This window comes from Photinus pyralis, unplaced genomic scaffold (assembly GCF_008802855.1).
Source record: "Photinus pyralis isolate 1611_PpyrPB1 unplaced genomic scaffold, Ppyr1.3 Ppyr1.4_LG4, whole genome shotgun sequence".
NCBI classification, from domain to species: Eukaryota; Metazoa; Arthropoda; class Insecta; order Coleoptera; family Lampyridae; genus Photinus; species Photinus pyralis.
The window spans coordinates 13776280-13796949 of NW_022170511.1; the positions used below are offsets into that span (position 1 = coordinate 13776280).

Sequence of the window (20670 nt, forward strand, 5' to 3'; positions counted from 1 at the left end):
AAATAAGAAAGTTTGCATTGCGCATTCTGCGCATGCGCACATCTGATTTTTACTGTATGCGATATATTTGCCTTTACTACAAGTATCTGTGATTAAAATTTCAACAAAATATATTAATAAATAAAAAAGTCAACATTGCGCAGCCTGCGCATGCGCAGTTCAATCGTCAAGATTTTCTTTGACTCAGGTGCCAGAGCGATACGCTACCGAATGCAAAAAGAACGAACTAAATATCTTGAAAACTGTAGAAGTAGTTAAGGCCTCGGACAGACGGACAGACGGACGGACAGAGAAAGTGGCTGCAATAGCGCACCCAACTTCGTTGGAAAATGCGCTAAAAATTATCAGGTTTATTTTGATGCACGAGTGTAATTCGGGGGAATATTTCCCGAATAAACATTACAAACTCACCTTACCTACTTATAAAATTGTTAAAGTGTATTCCCATGAAATGTGCAATTATCGCAGGGCTCTTTCGTTTTCTACAATGCAATTACCGCTGTAATTGACCTATAATTGCACACCTTAAATGGGATTTATTACATATGATACAAATAATCATTCGAAAATTTGCTTACGTTTAGGTTTTCTTTATCCAAGTTAAATGAAGTTAAATTGCTGATTGCAAGATTTATTCCACAAAGGGAGAGACAAGTAGGCAAGTAGAGTACGTAACGTAGGTATATAAACAAACACGGAGATTACACTTTTTTTCGAGAATTCGAAAAGTGGTGCAAGTTAGATATATCGTTTCTTATGCACCCAAAGACAACGAGTAATACGTAATTGCGAATATAAAGTGATATTTGCTTTGTATGTGATGTGTACCTGCAAAGATTATCAGCACTTCGCCCAGATGTAAATATGGGGATTTCTTGCGAGAGTGGGACAGCTTTCTAATAATAAAGTATCAATACTTCTTTCTCTAGACAATTTGCAAAACCATTCCAATAAAAGAAATCTGTAGAAGAACCAACACATTGTTGTATGCGCTAATAGATGGAGCAAAATAGAGGGATAGCAGGCTTTTAAATAAGGGGACATTTGAAACAAAACTTAGCGTGCTTTTTCCCCTTAAGATTGACCGTCTGTAGTATATGTTGTCTGTGGTATAACTAAGATATGAAAACATGATTTACTTAATTATACCGTAATCGATTTCTATATAGGGATATGATAAAAACTAATTCGTGTTAGTATTTATCGAATAAGATAGTCAAGATAGTCAATGATAATTTACGAACAGAATATATGAAATTATGATATCGCGAATTAGCACGCAGGCCATGTTCTATGTTAATTAATACGACAATTACAGCAATCGTTGCCGTAAAGAGAACCCTGCGGAACACCACTTAGAATATAGATTTTACATACAACATAAATGTAAATATAAATATTTCATGATTACTGATAATTTACGCAAAAGTGGCACTAAATTTTCCAGATAACTTGAATATAACACACTTTTTTTTGTTTGTCATTTATATAACTTCATTCTAAATATCGACATAAAATATAATGAAGTATTAAAAATCTGTTGTCTTTATTACGGCTAAATAGCTGTTCCATAGGAATAAATATAAAACATACCCACACGTATGTGTCACGGAGAGCAATAAAATTATACTTACGTTCACTTTTAGGATAAAAATTAAAGAGGCAGGTACTTACAATGATCCCTGTCTGGTAACGTGCACAATATCTGGAGAGTTTCTATTCCTTCTATGCGCTAACGATGGCCAATGGGGTCGCGTAAAGCGACTTGAAACTACCCCCGGTCCTCGATCCCTTACCGCTTCTTCGTAGGTGGGCAGAACCGACTGCAAGAAAAAAATACTGTTTTATCGCTAACACACCGAAATAATACGATTATAATAAAAATTACTCGATCAAAAAAACTCATTACGGTCCACTACAAAGTAACACTGGAATAAACGGTCCATCTTAGGCGCTAAATAGTCGTGTAGGTAAGATTGTATCTTATTTTTCCTTTGTTTTTAAATGGGATAGATTTCGACCAAGACTCCTGAGGCTCAAAGAATATTTCTAAAAATACTCCTGAGGCAGTCTAAGGACTAAGGAAATAATCCTGAGTTTTATAAAAGCTCTATAAGAGAGTTTCTAATTATAAGACAAGAAAGGAAGTAAAATTCGGTAAAAGAGAAGAAATTATCTAATACGATTCTTTGTTAAAAATTGTAACAGTTTTATTTTTGCAAGTACAAATAAATTATTAGTGGTCGATTATCACTGTAATTTTTGTTTGGGGTTCACTGCATGACGTGCGTGACGAATGGTCATTGGTCCTTTCATTTCAGCCGTTGGATGCGCCCGTTAGCTTACTTTTTCCGATTGACCATTCTTCTTTACAAGTACGGTGGCAGAAAACTTAAGCGGTGTAATTAATAAATTCCATGTCTGTTTATAACAAATTTTTAAGTGTAATCATATTCTGCCGATTTAGCATATTGTTTGTGGTACTCTCGTACTGGTTTTGGACATAGTTTCTACACTTTTTTTTCTCATTCGGAGGCTTTAGATTGGATTTATTAAGTACGTAGGGACCGCCATTTGCTTAATCTATTACTATCTCATGCATTCTTTTCGAGATATAGAGTTTGAACCAAGTCAATCGTGGCCGTAATAACACTATTTTCTAAACAACGCGCATTAATTGGAGGTATGTTAATTTTTTGTGTTCGACGGGATGTGATTTTGTAACAGTTTTGTTGTGCGATTCTTTTAAGGATGCCGTGGAAGGTGGTACCTATCCCTGCTTACACATACTGCTCGAGGATTACCTCGAACTAAGACTTTGTTAAAGTTCACAGCTGCTGAAGAGTCTAAATTGCAGGAACTGACCTTATGTCAACTTAGACATTCACTAAACTACTACACAAGCTACTGAAAATCTCGCACCTGTAGTGACTTTCACTCTAACTCAGCCTACTGCTCCAGTGAGCCGAACTCAACTTCCAGTACATCGAACCCCGGTACATAAGTGGGGAATTAAATTTTCGGGAGATAGCGTGGATGAATCTCGTTTGTGGATAGGACTCGACTATATTGAAACCGCATTTGACTTATTTGAGGGAAACCCGAGTATTTGTGAATTATCAAAGCGACTGGCATCTAGAAATTACTGTATTACTCAGCTAAAAAATATAGTCCATTTTGAAACCTTAATCTGTTTTTATTATGGTTGTATACATTCCCTTTTAACGTACGGAATAGTATGCTGGGGAAACGCACGTGATGTAACAAAAATATTCATTCATCAAAAACGCATTCTGAGAAATATGTTAAACTTACCTCATCGATCTTCGTGCAGGCCATATTTTAAACAATATAGCATAATGACCCTCTGTTGCATTTACATTCTGGAATGTGTTACATATGTTAAGAAAAACATACACAACTTTAATAGGTGCGGGAAATCTGCAATTACCCAACAAGATCAGCCAACAACTTGTTTATACCTTCACATAGAACTACGCAAATGGGGAGAAGTCCGTTCATCACATGCATTAAACTGTACAACAACTTGCCTAAACATTTAAAATCAATAACAAATCTGAAACATTTTAAATGCGATGTCAAATATTACTTAAAGAAACAATGCTTCTACTCTATAGATGAATACCTGAGTACCCATGACAACATATATTCTCAAATTTAATGTGATATTAGAAATTAAGCATAGCGACACTTTTAATTTGTAATCTGTGATTTGTAAATTTTAATTGTAGTAGTTAACTGTTTGTCTCATGGCTTCATATTCCATTATTGACAGTTCCATACATGTAATTATGTCAGAGAACGCAATTAAATATTATTATTATTATTATTATTATTTGGTATAACGTTAACGGCGCGAAAGCGAATTAGAGGGAGCATATAGTACAACTTTTAATGACTTCTTTTTTACCGCCTAATTACGAGGGGGATTTACTGGACGAAACAAACGCCAAAATACAAGGACCTTCGGGAAAGATGGATATTTTGCCATTATGCAGGGGTTTTTCTCCAGACTTTCTAGTCCACCTATCGACGTTCGCATAATACGCCGGAATCTCACTCCGTTTTATTTATCGAAGGTAGGACCAAGTGTACATCAAAGTTTAGGAAATTTTACTCTTTTCAAAAACTCCAAAATATATAGGGTGGCCCATATGACAAAATATAGTTTACGGTCGTATAAAAAAACCAAACACCCTGTATAAAAACGGTGTATCGCAATTGATTCTATATAAAAAAGTCTTTAATAATTAGAAAGTTAGGGGGGGGGGGGTTAAGAAAATCGACAAAATTCGAGAATCGCCCCCTAACGGCCAAACGATTAGAGATAGCTGAATTAGAAAATTACCAACCTTTCCAGTTAAATTGGAACGTCCAAAACTTTAATTCGAATCAAATTGCAAAATTCGGTGAAGGAGAGGCCACGGTCACATTAATCAAAAACTCGTGTCCGGAGTTATAAAATGTTTATTCCAATTTCAAATCACTAAAAATATACTCGTCGCCAACACGACGATGTTTTTAATTTCCAGCTACTTGCATTAAGTTATTAAGTAGTAAAATTGGTAAATATTTGTTACTATTTAAAATACTAATTACGCATTTTCCATTGCCGCTAATAAATTATCTTAAATTATTTAAGGTGCAACTTCCTTAGTTTCAAGGATTGGTTATATAATGTTTGAGTGTTTAATGAAACGATTTTAACACATTCGCAATGTCAGAGTGAAGCCATCAAGAGTTTTTTAAAGAATGAAGTAATCGCATGTAACGTGTAGGAATCACAAGGAGGAACATCCTTTGAATATCCAAATAGATTTTTTTGTTGCTACACATGACCCGCAATTAACCTTTGGGTGAAACGCCAGAAAAAGAGACTTTGTCGGTTTCGTGTAATTATTAAAAGTGTGCTTCTATTTGAGAGCTAAAATTTGTGGTGCCTAATAGAGTAGTTTGATCCTTTGTAATGATAATAATCGCTAGTACACCTAATAGCCGATATTTCGAAGCGTCTATTAGATAATACCTGTATTTAACCTTAAAATCCATTGCGTGATTCAAGTTAACCTGTAGGCAATGCATGTTTTTAAAATATATGAATTTGTCATGCTTAAAGATTTGTAAACGTATACTTAACGTCACATTTTGACGCCCAGAAAAATTAACGCAGTTTATTATTTTTGATATAAAATTCGGAAATTATGCTTTATTTATAAGACGAATAAAGTTAATGGCTGTTTGCTAGAATCCTGGATAATCTCTTCGTTGGTGTTCTTGAGGATTTAAGCATATTAGACTACCTACTCATATCAGACCATCGTGATGATTGGTCTTGGGGGCATTATAAAATCGGCCTTTCTTTAATTTGGTAAGGTAACTCCTCAAATTGGCCGTTTAGAGCAATAATTATTGAATCTCTTTGATTTCGGATGAATTATGTAAATCGCTTGAGAAGCAAAAAAAATGGCCAGGACTCTCACTTCAGGTCAGATCTGAGTGAGTGGATAATCTGATCGTGAACTATTAATTAATTTTATAATCGTCAAAATCGGTATGAAATTTACGCATTTTCAAATACATTTGTTAGTAGATTCCTTGACTTTGCGTTTATTGGTCACGCTTCTGCATTATGCAATCGAAAACAAGTCGACTGTCGTTAAATCCGATTAAACTAATTGCAATTTATTGTTCACAGACTTCAATTTAATTGAATTTTACTCATTTACTGTTATTGTACATTTAATTAACAAACAATTTAAGTGTAATTATGAGTAACACCGTAACTCCGATTTTTCCGCTGCTGGCAACGAGTTATTTTTGAAAAAAATAAACGTCGCCATTTAGCACCCAATTCAACAGAAAGCGAAACGCGGAATTTCGCCAGACGAGATTGACGCCAGCTATAAAATCGTACGTTCTAATTACTTCATTTTTAATTCTAAAAATATATACTGGCAATAATACGGGTTTTGGAAGTAGGAGGAAATTTTCCAGTTTTACGTGTGTGGCCCTTTTTCTTAGGATGTAGGTAATAATAACCGATTGTTCTTTAAAAGAATGATTAAACATAATTGCCTTTTTCGTACTATAACATTTTTGAGTCGTGATCGATACATCGCTTATTAAATCGCTATAAATGTCAATAATTTTCCAAAAATATTTTTTGTTAATGCATACTCGGGTCTGTGCTTTTTTTGTGTAGAACGCGTGGAGCGTGATTGCCATTTTCTGTACAAGAAACTATGATAAATAAGCTACACAACATACATTTTGATTAGTTACGATCAGAATGTTTTACAATAATGACAAATAACACAGGTTTTAACAACATCGGCTTTATTAACAACGGTTTCCACCGACTGTTCACACGAAGTCGTGTTATCAAGAATGGTTCAAAGCAACGGCGTTATTAACACCGCGAACGGACGGACGGAAAAAGTGGCTATAATACCGCCTTCCAACATGTGCACAGATAAAATACCCATCTGTGAGCATGTGTTAGAAACTGCGCTAAAAATTCTTTTGCATCCTTTTGAGATTTTATTTGAAAAAATTTTTGCAAACAAACGACACTGTCACATTGCAACTTTTTCTCCCCTACAAAATAGCATAATTGTTTCGGTTTTTCTGGGACCATCATCAAATTTATTTTTTTAAATGCAGATCTGCGTTTTTTTATTTTTTAGATTTTGAAAAAAAGTACATTTATCAGACTTGGATAGTTGCTGAATGCTACCGCCGCGTCCGTAAAATTGACAACAAAGTGAAATTTATGCAAAAAGAATACATAAGGTGAAACAAAAGTATTACTGGCAAACTTTCTTGAAATATTTGCCAATATTATAGTTTCAGTTAGTTTTTACTATTTGTTTTAACTACAGCGTGCAGCATTTAAGTCCGCTAGGATCACAATCCGTGTACAACAAAAAATATCGAAAAAAATCAAGTCAATAGAATTATTGATTCGTGTTAATTACAGTATTAATATTCTATTGCCTCCGTGTCAGACGTTAGCATTGCTATTTCGCAATCTTTTAAGTGCAGCGCGATTCATTGCCCCTTCTGAATTCAAACGGTCGATACGACCAGATTTAAAAGGTAAATTTTCGACGACTCCTTGATGACATACTCGTTTTCGATACAATCGAATTGTAATTATTACATTTGTTTGTTTTCTACGGAAGCCTGCATTTTTATTAATCTAAATTCAAATATTGACATTGCAGATCTATACAGGGTGAGTTTTTTTTCATTTTAAGCATTAGGATCTCGGAAACCGTAAGATATAGAGATTCGGTTAAATGAGGAAAGAGTTGTAGTTTTAAGAGCTTATTCAAGATATGCTTTTGTTTTTTGAAAAAAATCCACAGTTCACTAGATATGAGCGAAAAAGAGATATAGTGATTTTTCATTTAGCTGTTGTAGAATCGTTAGTATTACAAATACAGAAATATGCAAAGAACAAAACTTGTAGATTTTTTCCCCCTTAATAAGGTACATTTATTAATATATATTCTTCTTTTATAATTTTCGAATTATAACGCAAACTTACATTTTTTTAAATGGTAATAATCATAGTTGGCTGTGACATTTTTAAAAAGTGCATTTTTTTCTGTTTATAATGATATAAGGTTCATTGTACTTACTTTGACAAATAAACATGATACAAAACTGTTTGTATTATTAAGAGTAGTAAAAACAGATTTTGACATGGGAAACATTTTTGTTCTCTTAATTACTGTCTATTATAATATTTAACTTGCAGTTAGTTGTGCGGCGGGGCACCGTTGTGTTGAAACCAGCTTAATTACGTCGTGTTTCCAAATCTAACCCATCCTACATATCTTGAAATTCATTTGGTAGAAAATCAAGATAACATTGGCCTGTCTAATTTTCGTCGTAAATGAAAGGTACCTATCTCACTAGACATGGCAACTCTGTTTACTTACCTCTCAATAACACGGAAATTACTGCAGGGCGTTTATTTGTTAAAGTACATTTAGCAAGCCTTATATCGTTATAAAGAGAAAAATTTGTTCTTTTTAAAAATGTCAAAGCCAACTATGACTACCATTTAAAAAAATTAAAGTTTGTATATAACTCAAAAATTGTAAGATCTAAAAATAAATTAGTATGTTCATCATGTTAAACATTAAAATGTCTAAAACTTTTATTCGTGTCATTTTATTGTATTTCTAATAATACCGATTCTACAACCGTTAAATGAAAAATCACTAAATCTGTTTTTCACTCATATCTAGCGTGAACTGTGGATTTTTTTCAAAAAACAAAAGCATATCTTAAATAAGCTCTTAAAACGACAACTCTTTCCTCATTTAACCGAATCCGTATGTCAAGGTTTTCGAGATCCCAAAGAAAAAAAACTGACCCTGTATATTAGTGTTCTATTTGTAATATTTATGAGATCATTTATTAAATTACCCTCGATTGAGACATCAATTATTGTTTATGTGCTATCTCTATTAAGTATTTTATTCATTTAGACCAGAACAAGGATCTCTTAGTCTGCCTTGCCTCCCCCCCTCCCCTTTTGGTAAATATTGTCCCATCTCTTTTGACATTTACTAAACACTAAGTGGCGCCTATCCGGTTTGCTATTCGATTTTGCTTATTTTTACTAGTAAACCAGAACCCCAATATTCACCCCCACCCACCTCTATTTTGCCTCAGCTCAGCTTACTGTGTTTAAAGTACTTAATTTTGTTACTTTTGCCCAAAGTGAATATAACACATGGCGACAGTAATTGGGTACAATTTTGCCAATCCGGATTCGGGCATGAATATTTGTAAATGTATAGTGGGTTGGGTGGGTAGAGCAGGTTTGGATTAAACCCCACTCACTCAAATAAAATACAAATAAATACAAAATATATACATATAGCGATTGACATAGAACCTTGTCTCTTTGCTTCTAAATTGTCAAAACGGGTATTTCATTTTCGACATCGTTGACATTATTATATTTGTCAAATTTAACTTTGCGTTAAATTTTCACCTTAAAATAACAAAATTTGAAGATCGTTTGGCACATCTACAAGGTATAAGCTACATATTGCAAAAAAAAAACTCAGTTTAATTCCCTTAATAAAGCTGCCTGCGGACAGACGGATGGACGGACAGATAAACAGCACATTTCTTGTCCAAAATGTTTCGTTTCAAAGGTACGTCCTCAAGCGTTCCACAATTTACGTCGCTTCTTTAATTTTTTAAAAATTACAATCATAACACAAAAGAATGGAACTTACTGCTTTACTTAGATTGTGGACTGTGCCTTTTCCGATTTTATAAAGATTTCTCCAAAATTCATCAGGAGTTCATTGAATATTACGGTTGAAACATTTTCTTAAGGCGTGTTTTACGTATCAGAAAAATTTCAAAATCTGGCGATTTCTGCCTGGTCAAAAATTGTGTTTGAAATCTGTTATCAAGTTTTCTTTGGATTCGATATTTTCATATCCGACGCCAAATTTCGTCGAGGTAAGCCTATACTAGTATGATTTCGAGACTAAAATTGAATCACGGGCGCTTTCCTACCCATCTATTCAGGCTTGGTATAATGGATTCACCAAATTGTACCTGTGGTAATAGACCAACGGCAGACCTAAACCATTTATTCTTCGAATGTCCAAATTATGCAGACGCCATTCAAACTCTATTAAAAGAGCTAAATGATAACGGTGTCCAACGTCCTTTAAACATTACATGTGTCCTGGTCCAAGGTAAAAAAGCAGTTTTCGATTCGATAACTAAATTTATAAAAACAATTAACCTCAATATATGATATAACAAATGTGATGTTTGATATATGAGACGTATGTGGCAAATAGCGAAAGCTGATGCTAAAAAAAAAAAAAGAATTTGACTGCACTCCCGTTCAGGGCTGGTCCATTTCCAGATAGCAATTGTGGCAACTTTTTACTGAAAGATCGAATCTGTTAGTTCCATTCTTCTGCGTTAAGAAAAATTAAAGAAGTAACATAAACATTGCTGCCTTGGTAAATATTTTGGATCCTTACTTTGTTCGAATTTGTTTTGGTCCCTTCTATCGCCCAATTTTTCTTTAACGTTTTCTCCATTGTCTTGGAAATAGACAATTGGATGGACAAATCTCAGCATTCATCACGACCCATAGTAAGTCGCGCCGCTGGCTATCAGTGTCTATTTTTTCCAATATGTTGGGCGAGGGGTGAGCGCTAGGATTAAATTATGACACTTTTTCTCCAAAAGTTCCATAATAGAAGATTAAACACAAATAAAATCTGATACCTACCAGCAATATGGGGCAACAGCCCATACCGCAGGGCTATGGACATACTTCCCCAGTCGTCAGATTAAGTTAAAACTTTTCCTTTGTATCGTCCTGTAAGGCATTTTGAAATTTCGTTTGACAATTATAATTACATTACATGCAAAATTTCCATAAGACCATGGAAATTGTCGCCAAAGGTTACCATGCGTATTAGATGGTTAGACGAAGATTAATTCATCACAATTCTGTTGTTTTTATGTATGACTCAAGGATGAGTAAATATAGTCACATCGTTTGGCAAAATTATAAAGTGGCGCTAATTAGCCTTGTTTTTAGATATACCTACCTATTTCCTTACAACGTTCACAAAATAACTAAATTATCCGAAATGAGGCGCGTAAAGCTATTTAAATTAAAGTGAGATCTGTCAAGTTCATTAAAAATTTGTTTAATTAAACGGCCAATGTACATAGATGTGAAAAGAATTTCCTAAATGATTTTATGTTAATTTTATATTTAATTAAAAACATACTAATTGCTCAAGTTAATTGTGGCAGAATTCTCAGCTGCGCTTCTAAATTAAGCAAGCACGTCTCGTGAGAACAATTACACTTGATAAGTGATTAGAATTGTACGACCCTGATACAGAAAACCATTGCCCATATAGGGAAGATGTTTGCCTAGTTTACTCGGCATTACCAACGCATTACCTGTTGTACTGCTAATATGATTTAAGTGCTTAAATGATAATTTCATATTTACGTCTTGCCCGGAGCTTATTAAACTTTTTTTCCAATTACGATTTGCAAACGGGGAATTGGCGGCGTAAAGGTGCAGTTTTCACCAAACTTTTTCTCACTAGCTAAATGGATTTCTTACACGAAACCACGTTTCAGGATGTAAGAGCACAATAACTAAAAGAACTTTTTAGTGCGGAAAACGAAATGATTAACATAATGCAAATTAAAGAGGGAACTTTGAAAATTAAAATTTATATTCCTACAAGCGCGTTCCTCCAATTAAAAATTTAAATTTACAGTTTTGCAATTTCACCTATATTTTACCCTACAAACCAATTACACCGTTGACCTTTGTTAGCCAAATGTAAAAGGACGGAAACTAATTATTTTTAATTTACTGATATCTTAATTATGCAAGCAAATAAAATACATCCAGAATAATAGATTCGTTGCTTTTACTCGTACCTTGACTTTCAGTAGATCTTACGCCAGAGGAAACGACATTGTATTTGATGCCTTGTTACCTACTTTTTAAAGGAAATCCTCACAATTGAGACGAAGGGTAGGTACATACTCCTATCGACGATACTACCTAAACTAAAACTAAAAATTGTTTTATAAAAAAGTTACAGATAATGATCTTGTAATTAATCTCATTTTTAGCGCATTTTTGTAAATTTATTTGTAAAAAGGTAGCTTTTAATCTCACTTTGGTTGGCTGGCTGGCTGGCCGGCTCGCTGGCAGTAAATGCGAGCCCGTAGAAGATCGCTTGTAAAAAGACGAAAAGTGTACTTACATGTAGCTATCGGGACCGTATCATTAACAACTTTAGGGAATGTGGTTGCTCCTCATAAGATCTTATTGAAAATGGAGTCAAAACATCAAACTCTATAATAAAATGTGTTTGAATTACAGACCTTTAGGCGCCACCAATAAATCTGTAGTCGTCAAGTGAGGGGTAAGCAATTATCGTTTTTATTAAATACGAGAGCAGTTTGTCGGTGACTTTTTGAATTTCCCGCGCAGTAACTTGAAATGCAACACTGCTCTCATCAACCATCATCTATTAATAGACTACTGTCTTAGATCATCTATTATTCAACTATTCATCAACCATCATCTATTAATACACTATTAGATCATAATTATATATTTCATAGATACAGCCTATAGCCACTAAAACTGTGCCAATATATGTGAGAGAGATAGCCAACAGTAGAATACAGATCATGCGCACTAAGTTGACATTCCCGGCATTTCACTGGCGTGTGGCGTGTTTTTTCCTTAAAACTTTACATCCCACATAAAGTCAAACTTCGTCCATCTATACCTGTTTACAGAGTGAAATCATTTTTAACAATCTTAATATATCAACAAACACATTGAAAGTGGGTTGCCTAAGAAGATTGAATCAAGACTACCCTTAACTAAGATTAATGTATTCACATTTCTGTCTGCTTCTATCAAATAGAGAATGTGCGCGCACTCTCTTGCATCGATGCGTACACCACGAGCAGGTGTTACGTTGCATCCTTCTCTTTCACATTGTGGTGTAAAATATGTGTATGTGTCTCAGTGTCTGTACAATTTTGAGCAAGCTACGCTAGTTAGTTTGTGTTTGACAGATAGTGAAAGACGGAAAATGGCGATTTCTAAATGTTTTTATTGGTTAGTTCTTTTTTACCAGTTCGTTAGAAATTTTTAAACTTGCCGTGGAAATAGAAACTTAAAATTTGGTTCAGAGCTATAATCTATCATTGCGAATTAAATTAAAATAATTTCAAGATGGCGGTGTTTCCGTAAATACCGGAAGTTGGCACCATCTTGGTGTTTTTAAATAGAAACATGCCGTTTCCTATTTAAGATGTACTTACCTATCGGTCATAGTTTTTGGCATATATATATATATATCAATTTTTCTCTAAAAATTTGGAGATGCAAGGGTCCATTCAAAAATTCATTTCGTAAACCGTTCGTTTTAAGTGAGTGGTTTTTTTAATAAGCGAGTCCTTCAAGCCCAAGGATTTTTTGAGTGACCGCTGAAACTCTCGAAAAAAATGTCAAAAACTTCAGTTTTTCAAATTGCAACTACTATTTCTGATGGCAGAAATGAATGTAGATTTGAATTTTAGGGTCACATTTTGTATGCCTAGATCCAGTAATTCTTGAGTTGTCATTTTTTTTAAAGAAATATTATTTTTTTACCCTAAAATGATATCTACATTCATTTTTTTTATTTTGCCTTTATTTTTGAGTGGGCGGGGTTTCAGCCAAGGCTGCTCTACCAACCCAACCCACTACACACTTACAAATATCCATGGCCGAACCCGAATTCGAACCAGAGACCCTTAGCACCACAGTCCAGCTGAACTGCGCCGCATCTCTATTAATCGATTATAGTGCAAAACATTAGTTATTGGTGATCAGAAATATCTGTGAAATCTGGAATTTATTGAATAATAGACATAGGGCGGGTGAGAATTGAAAAGTGGAATCGGGAAGGCGAACCTACTAGAAATAAAGAAAATGAATATTAAAGTAGAGATGAGTACCTACGCGAGGGATGGAACTCTGTGTACCAAATTTAGTTGTCATGCAACCAATGTTCATTTTGATGAGGCGCCAAGCAACAAATTTGCATGTTTCGTAATAATGCAGAATTACGCTCGCCGACTTTCATTTTCTTCAACTGTTCCTGCACTTTTCTGTGCTTCAAGGGAAATGAGTTTAATTAATACTTGCAGTTCCTCAATAAAATCAGTAATGAATGCGTAGTCACGCATCGCAGTCCGCAAGAATTGATTAGTTGAAACTTAAAAAGTGACAGTGACCGTTTCAAACAATCTAATTACAAATGAGCAACATAACCGCCACAAATGAATCACTATTATTAAAATCACATTAAACGATACGCCAATTCCCAAATTATTTCATTGTATATAACGCAATTCGCCATACGTTAGCAATTTCACAACAACTCCGTATGACTGGTCGCATAATGCTCAGGTTGTGGGCCGCAGCGATCACTGGACACATTTTTTAACAAAAACAATAATTGACCTCTCCCCTCATAGTGGGTGTAAAGAATTAATTCTCTAAGTCATTTGATTTGAAATATTTTCCTTTCTCAACACAGTTGGAGAAGTAGGAGCCTTTCGCGATATTATTCAGTAGAGGCAATAAAATTGAATTAAAAATTGCTAATTAATACATAATACAACTTTTATAAATTAATGACAAGCGGAAAATTAATAATTTCTATTCATTACAACTCCCACTGCCATGTCAAATTCGAACACACTTACCTCTAACATTCTGACTGAAATGGGCTATAATTTTACTTTTCACATAAGCGTTATTTAACATGTTAGCCTTTGTCTAAAACAGCACGATTACCAAATTTGAAACGCAACCGGGCGTACTATAATTTAAATTGAGATCCTACCTGTCCAACTTGAATGCCATCAGCAAAGGCGATGAGAGCTAATCTATCAGGATGATGTAAAAGAGCGGCATGATCAGCGAGATCCGGCCTAGGAACAGGTGGTGGTAGTGGTACGGCGCGTGACAGTGGTTTTCGTCTTCTACAAACTATTGCGAGCCAGATAATCAGTAGAAGCAGCAAAACGCCGGCGCCGGTTGCTAGAGATATCAACATTGGTCCTCCTCCATTGACTTCCACTAGAAAGTTAAATTTTATTAATTCCTGAACTGACCAAAACTGTCAAATTTAGCCAATCTCATCATTCAGTTTACAAAGGGGATAGCGGTAACTGAATTACTCTACTGGTCTCCACTTAGGATAATATAATGTTTATATCCATACAGTAGGGCACGCTAATCTATAACAAATGGACTATTAAAACAATAATTCCATTGTATTTCAAATTTAATATGTTCGACAGATAGGATAAAAGTCTTTGCATGGTATAGGGATATGGACCGAAGTCCATTTTGCCACCACTGTACTATTGGAGTAAATAACGGGAGATCAAAAAAAGATTCACCTCTAGCCGCCTTTGGAAGTTCAAGTTAAATATGATTTCCCAAGTAAACAAAAAAAAGGTAACTTGACAGCAACTCTTTTTTGATTGCATAGTACATTTTTGGGCAACCATTTGGCCCAAATGCTGACAAACACTTTTAGAACATACCATTTACTTTACATTTTTCGAAACGGAAACGTGTACAAAATGCAAAAAGAATATGACCATTCCAATCTCAGATGGAGCACACGAATAGACAGACCCGACAAGACGAAACTATTACTGACTAGATTCTCCATATCTATCAGTAAAGGTATCAATAACAATCTCAAAATCTGTTGAGAGTTACTATTTAAAACTTTTAATTTGGGAGTGGGGGGCTTTTTATTCGATAATAACAAGCTGTATATCTTCAAAAAGTGAAGAGAGCATTTAAATAAATAGACTCGATCCTCTACCAGTAGGTGTAGCATTAGGTCTTAGGTGCGCACTAAGTTATTATTATTGTAGAATGTAGATAGCGTCTTGAGGAGCTGCACAATTAAAGATGAACAATTTTATTAAATCTTCTCCAGAAACAAAATGTTCATTACAAATGAATGTAAGAATTTTTCATTACTAGTTCCGGTTTTTTTACTATTTGTGGCAAACCTAATCGCACAAAGTGCACGTAACCTAAAACCTTCAATATGAATATGCCGCTTTAAACTTACTTATTGTGAGTAGTCCAATTACACCGTCCACAAATTAAATGTTTGAGAAAGTTGTGCGTGTTAATAGATGACGCTTTAAGCGAACGCTTAATTGTAGCATAATTACATAATATGACAGAAAATTATTGAAAGCGGAGTGTGTCAAAGATTTACGTATATTTCTCCTATTTTTTGTTGTGCAATTGAACTGTTCACAATTAAATAGTTTGGAAATGTTATGTGTTAGACAGTGATTCTTTAACTTATCCTTATTGTTGGTTGTGTAATTGCACTGTTCATAAGTACAGACTTTTCACTGGTTGCCCTATGGACTAAGCTCCGCTAAATAAATTCCAATTGCTAAAAACCTCTTTGTAAGAGGTAATCCAATTGGTTCTTCGACAGATGTATTTATAAGTTCTGTACCCTCAAACAATAAAAACGACCGTACTGTATACTGTTTCTGAGGTACAGTACAAGTAGTTGTTCCGTAGCACAAGATGACACAAGTGTGGAGCAATCACGGCGTTTACAGTCACCTCTTGATAATTTTTTTAATTTATTTAGGTATAAAAGTCTGGAAGCCGCCATCTCTCAATTCAGACCTCTTTTACTGCAGACAATCTTGAGACCCGAAAGTCACATTAGGTTCCAATGTATGCCCCGCCCATGGCAACAAGGTTATAATCAAGCTACTAACCGAGGTCTGCGCTCTGGCGGGACTTGCTCTTGGATAATAACATCATTTGAATATGCTAATACTAGAGCATGCACCCTGATTACTCATAATCAAAAGTGTCAAAGTGGTAATGTTACATTTGATATGGTACAGTTTGAATTTCATGCAATTCGGTTTGTAACTCACATGGACGAGATGAGATATTCTTAAAAAAAAAGACTTCATCATATGTCTTCTACAGTAAATTACCAAAAAGTAGAATGAATCACAAATTATAAATTCATACCCAACTCTAGAAATAACACAACCTGATGTTTTTAGCGTTCCAGTGGCTCTGAATAGGATTACAACATGTACATACAATTATTGGCTAGTACTACTTTAGAAACATAGATAAGCAACCTCGCTTCTCCAAAGCGGCCATATTCCAATGTTTCCCCCATATCATCTTAAACTATAGACAAAATTGTATGCTACCACAACAATCACTGTAATAAATGGTCACGAATTCACGTCACCATCGTGACTTTACACTCTGATTATTGAGTTGTTCTCGATTGGGATAGATAATGCTAATAATAATTTCTTAGCAACTAAAAAATAAAGAATAGCTTATAAAACAACAAATAACGCTACCAAAAACATATAGAAATTATCCAAAAGGAAAGACAAATGTTAGTAATTCTCAGAAGGCGTTTTTGAAGGACTGCAGAGTGACGTCGCTGGTAGAGAAACATTGCTTCATATGGACGCCTTCAAACTGAGCGGCGTTATGGTACGACTTGTAGCAGACTTCCGCTACATTCACGCCATTAGTAGCGGAAAGCGATTCCCAGAAGCCACTACACGACAAGTTAGTTGCGGGATGCCGGGATGTTCTATTTGGTTGTATTATTGTACATACCTGTGACAACGGATAAGGAAGTCTCCAAAATCGCCACTGAGGAAATGCATATATAATTTGACGGTCATTGTGCAATGTATAGTGACAAATCTTTCTCTGCTCAAATGAGAAGATGGGTATGAACCCAAAATTAGTGCTTCCTTCGAGGTTTATTTGCAATTTCTTGCGTAAAAGTAGAAACTGCAAAAAATCGTCTGCGTGCATCTCGATGCACGGGAAATGACGGCTATTTTATTTCAGTTTCGCGGTTACTTAACAGCAGGTACCTGGCGAAACACGTCGTAGACCACTTGGTAGCGCTATTAAGCGACTCGGCAGTTGTCCGCTACACAGTACCGCTGCAATGACGCGCCACACAATCGCGTACCCTACCCCGCGCACCTCTGAAGCACTGCAAACACGCCTCGTGAGAAGCCTTAGGCAGAATTCCAGAAAATCGTGGAATTCAGCACTTAATGAGAGCGTTGCAAAAAGTGGAAAACAGCCCACAATTGCCTTGAGTGGCCAACCATAAATAGGTATTGTCTTTCACAAAATTCACTCCGATCATACAGGGCGAGTATTGTTAGCGAGTTGGTTCTAGTTGAGAACAGTGGCGGCTTGTCCGATGAGGCAAGTGAGGCAGTGCCTCACCTATAGATTTATAATTTGGTACGTTACGATTATTTATTGTAACGCCACCATAAATTTAAATCGTAGAACAAATTAAAATTAAAATTGCCCACGAATTTACTTTGTAATTGGCTGCGCGTCGCAGTATGAAAGCGCGAGGCAAATGTGCATCTGCCTCTACAGTTCCATATAATGAAACACTAGAACAACGTAAACTTTCCACGATACGTTTTTAAGTGCTGTATGTTGAACAAGGAACCATTTGAGGCTAGCCTCTGTCCGTTTAGCAGCTCAAGTGTAAAAGAGACGGAAAAGATTCGATGCAATCTCTCCGGAAAGACTGTCGTCGGGCGTTCTCGATTGAGGAGCAGCGAATCTAAACTGGGGAGAACGACGTATGCCGATTGAGTTTTATTATTTAATGTATGTTAGAATGAAATGTTACAAACATTCATATAATTTTGCGGTAGTGGAAGCGTCCCGTTCCTGATTTAAGTAAATCGTTGGAAATAAAATAAAGCTCTTATTAAGACCTGGTATGAAAAAATGATTGGCTCACACGTGACATTTATGGTTTAAATATCGCGGTTAAAATAGTCGCTACTTAATTGTCAAATAAATTTAGAGCTGGATTGGAACCGCCTGTAAAATTATGTAACATGCCCAACTGACAAGGAAAATTTCTTACAATGCTCATCAAAAATGCGCCCATGCATGGCAGTATACCTACACTGTACGTACCGGTGTCGTGTATCAAATACGAGTAGGTAACAAGGTACCTTCTTTTACTTTCAATGTCAACTTTAACATTAAAATATAGGAAAAAGCATTAATAATTTTTTTTAACTTTTGGAGTAAGAAATTGTCAAATTGTAGCTAAACTGATTTTTTCGGGGCCCCCCCCCCCCCATGTCCAGCCTCACCAGCTACGTAACTCATGAGCCGCCACTGGTTGAGAATGCCATAAGTGCCGTTATAGGACTATCATATGACCAGTATCATAACCAGTATGTTCTGAAGTTCTCCTTGTATCATAATGGCGTATCGCGAATGGCATATGACAGCTCTATAGTGACGCATGTTGCCGGACATTGGTACGAAATTACGCCCATCTGAAGGTACGTTTCCTATGAAGCGTCTGACGCGGAGTGGCAAATAAAACGCATACAACTGGGGACGGCCGCCGCATGCAGGTTAGGTCATTGCTTTCTATTGAGGCGGCGCATTGCTTGCGTCAGCCGCACCGCGTCAGACACTTCATAGGAAACGTAACTTGTAGAAGACAAAATGCGAGGGGCCCGTCAACATTGGACTGAGAAAAAATCGTGTATTGCCGCTATTCCGACTTAACAATGTGCATTAGCGATGAACGTTCAAATTTGACTTTATTATTGAATTGTTATTCCTTATTGCATTAACATACCTATGCAATTCTCCTCAAAAGGTATAAACAAACGAAAGAGCAAAAAGACAAAGGCTACGAATTGAATTACTTTTTTTTTATCCCCCTGAATGTGTGTGTTGCTGTAAATGTTGGAACTCAATAGAAACTCCCTTTTGATGTCCAGATTTGTAGTGTACCAATCACCCCATGTGAAAGGGGTGGAGGGAGCGGGTTCAAACACTAGAAAAATTAAATTGTTTATCTAGGAATCATTGGCACACAACTCAACCGAGTTGCTATGATATCAGCCCTGCTATCGCAACGCTTCTGTTTTATTAAAGTTAAAGCTCCAAAAAGTCGTGAGAGAGTAGAGAAAAGAGTATACAACGTTATTTACTCTATGGCAGTAGTAACTTCACCTCGAATAGTTTTTCAGAATAGCACTAGAATGTATATGTTCTTATCCTTAGGTACGATGCCCATCGATGATATTATTTAAAATTATTAATTGATGTACCCTATTCACCTGCTATCTATCGTTTGTAAGAACTGCAGATGGATTTGGAAAATCCACGAGGAGGGATAAAAGAAAAAGTACTAAAATTGGCTAAAGTTGACTTGAAAGGAAAAAAAACGTAAATCTCTTGGTACTTAGTATACCATTAATATACGTACAGAAATAATGACTGTTCAGTTTGCATGCAGGCGGATTCATTGGTGTCCAACACCCGCCAGCCGAACAAGTCAAAATATAATTCCCCTGCAATTCGAACCCTGGAAGACACTGATACGAAATTTGTGCGTTAATTGGATAGCGAACGCGCCCAGTTTCTGGATTTAAGTCGAAAGGGGATCCGTGCGCCACTACGGGTGGAGATGAACATTCTCTGGCAAGAACTGAAAAGAACACAATCAGTAAATCGATTACGATTGATACTCACCACGCACTTACCACAGTTAGGTAACATTCCAACCCATCGGCCATTTGTACATTTTAATCTTGTCGACTGGCACGGATTGCGGGCGTTACGATACTTCGTTGTACATTTAATTTCGACTTCTGTTCCCGGAAGTGCGGTCTCCAAAGATTGAAATCCCTGAACGACCGACGTTAGAGCGTGTGGGACGGTTGGCGCCGATGAACAAGGATAATCATCGGTGCTTTCTAAAAAGGTCAGCTTGATTAGTGATTATATTGATTACGTTTTTGTGAAGAATAATGAATGAAGCTAATCAATTAGACACCAAACATAGTTTTAATTGACTTAATGAAGCATAAAATTGTGGTACATGGTTTATAGAAAAAATATACAACATTGTAATTATTTCATTAAGAAACTTCATAGGTAGGAATTTGAAAACAATGTACGGGAACTAATAA

The 20670-nt window shown here is 35.7% G+C and overlaps 1 protein-coding gene across 1 annotated transcript in view; it reads right to left on the bottom strand.

The window, feature by feature from the left end:
• The window catches only part of LOC116167653 (sushi, von Willebrand factor type A, EGF and pentraxin domain-containing protein 1-like), a 55015-nt gene that overhangs the window by 20051 nt on the left and 14294 nt on the right, over window positions 1–20670 (bottom strand). Inside the window, exons 2-5 of the mRNA XM_031483085.1 lie at window positions 20242–20454; window positions 19965–20186; window positions 14478–14713; window positions 1675–1823 (exon numbers count right to left, since the gene is read on the bottom strand). Coding sequence (XP_031338945.1) covers window positions 1675–1823; window positions 14478–14713; window positions 19965–20186; window positions 20242–20454 — 820 coding nt within the window. The remainder of the gene's footprint in view (window positions 1–1674; window positions 1824–14477; window positions 14714–19964; window positions 20187–20241; window positions 20455–20670) is intronic.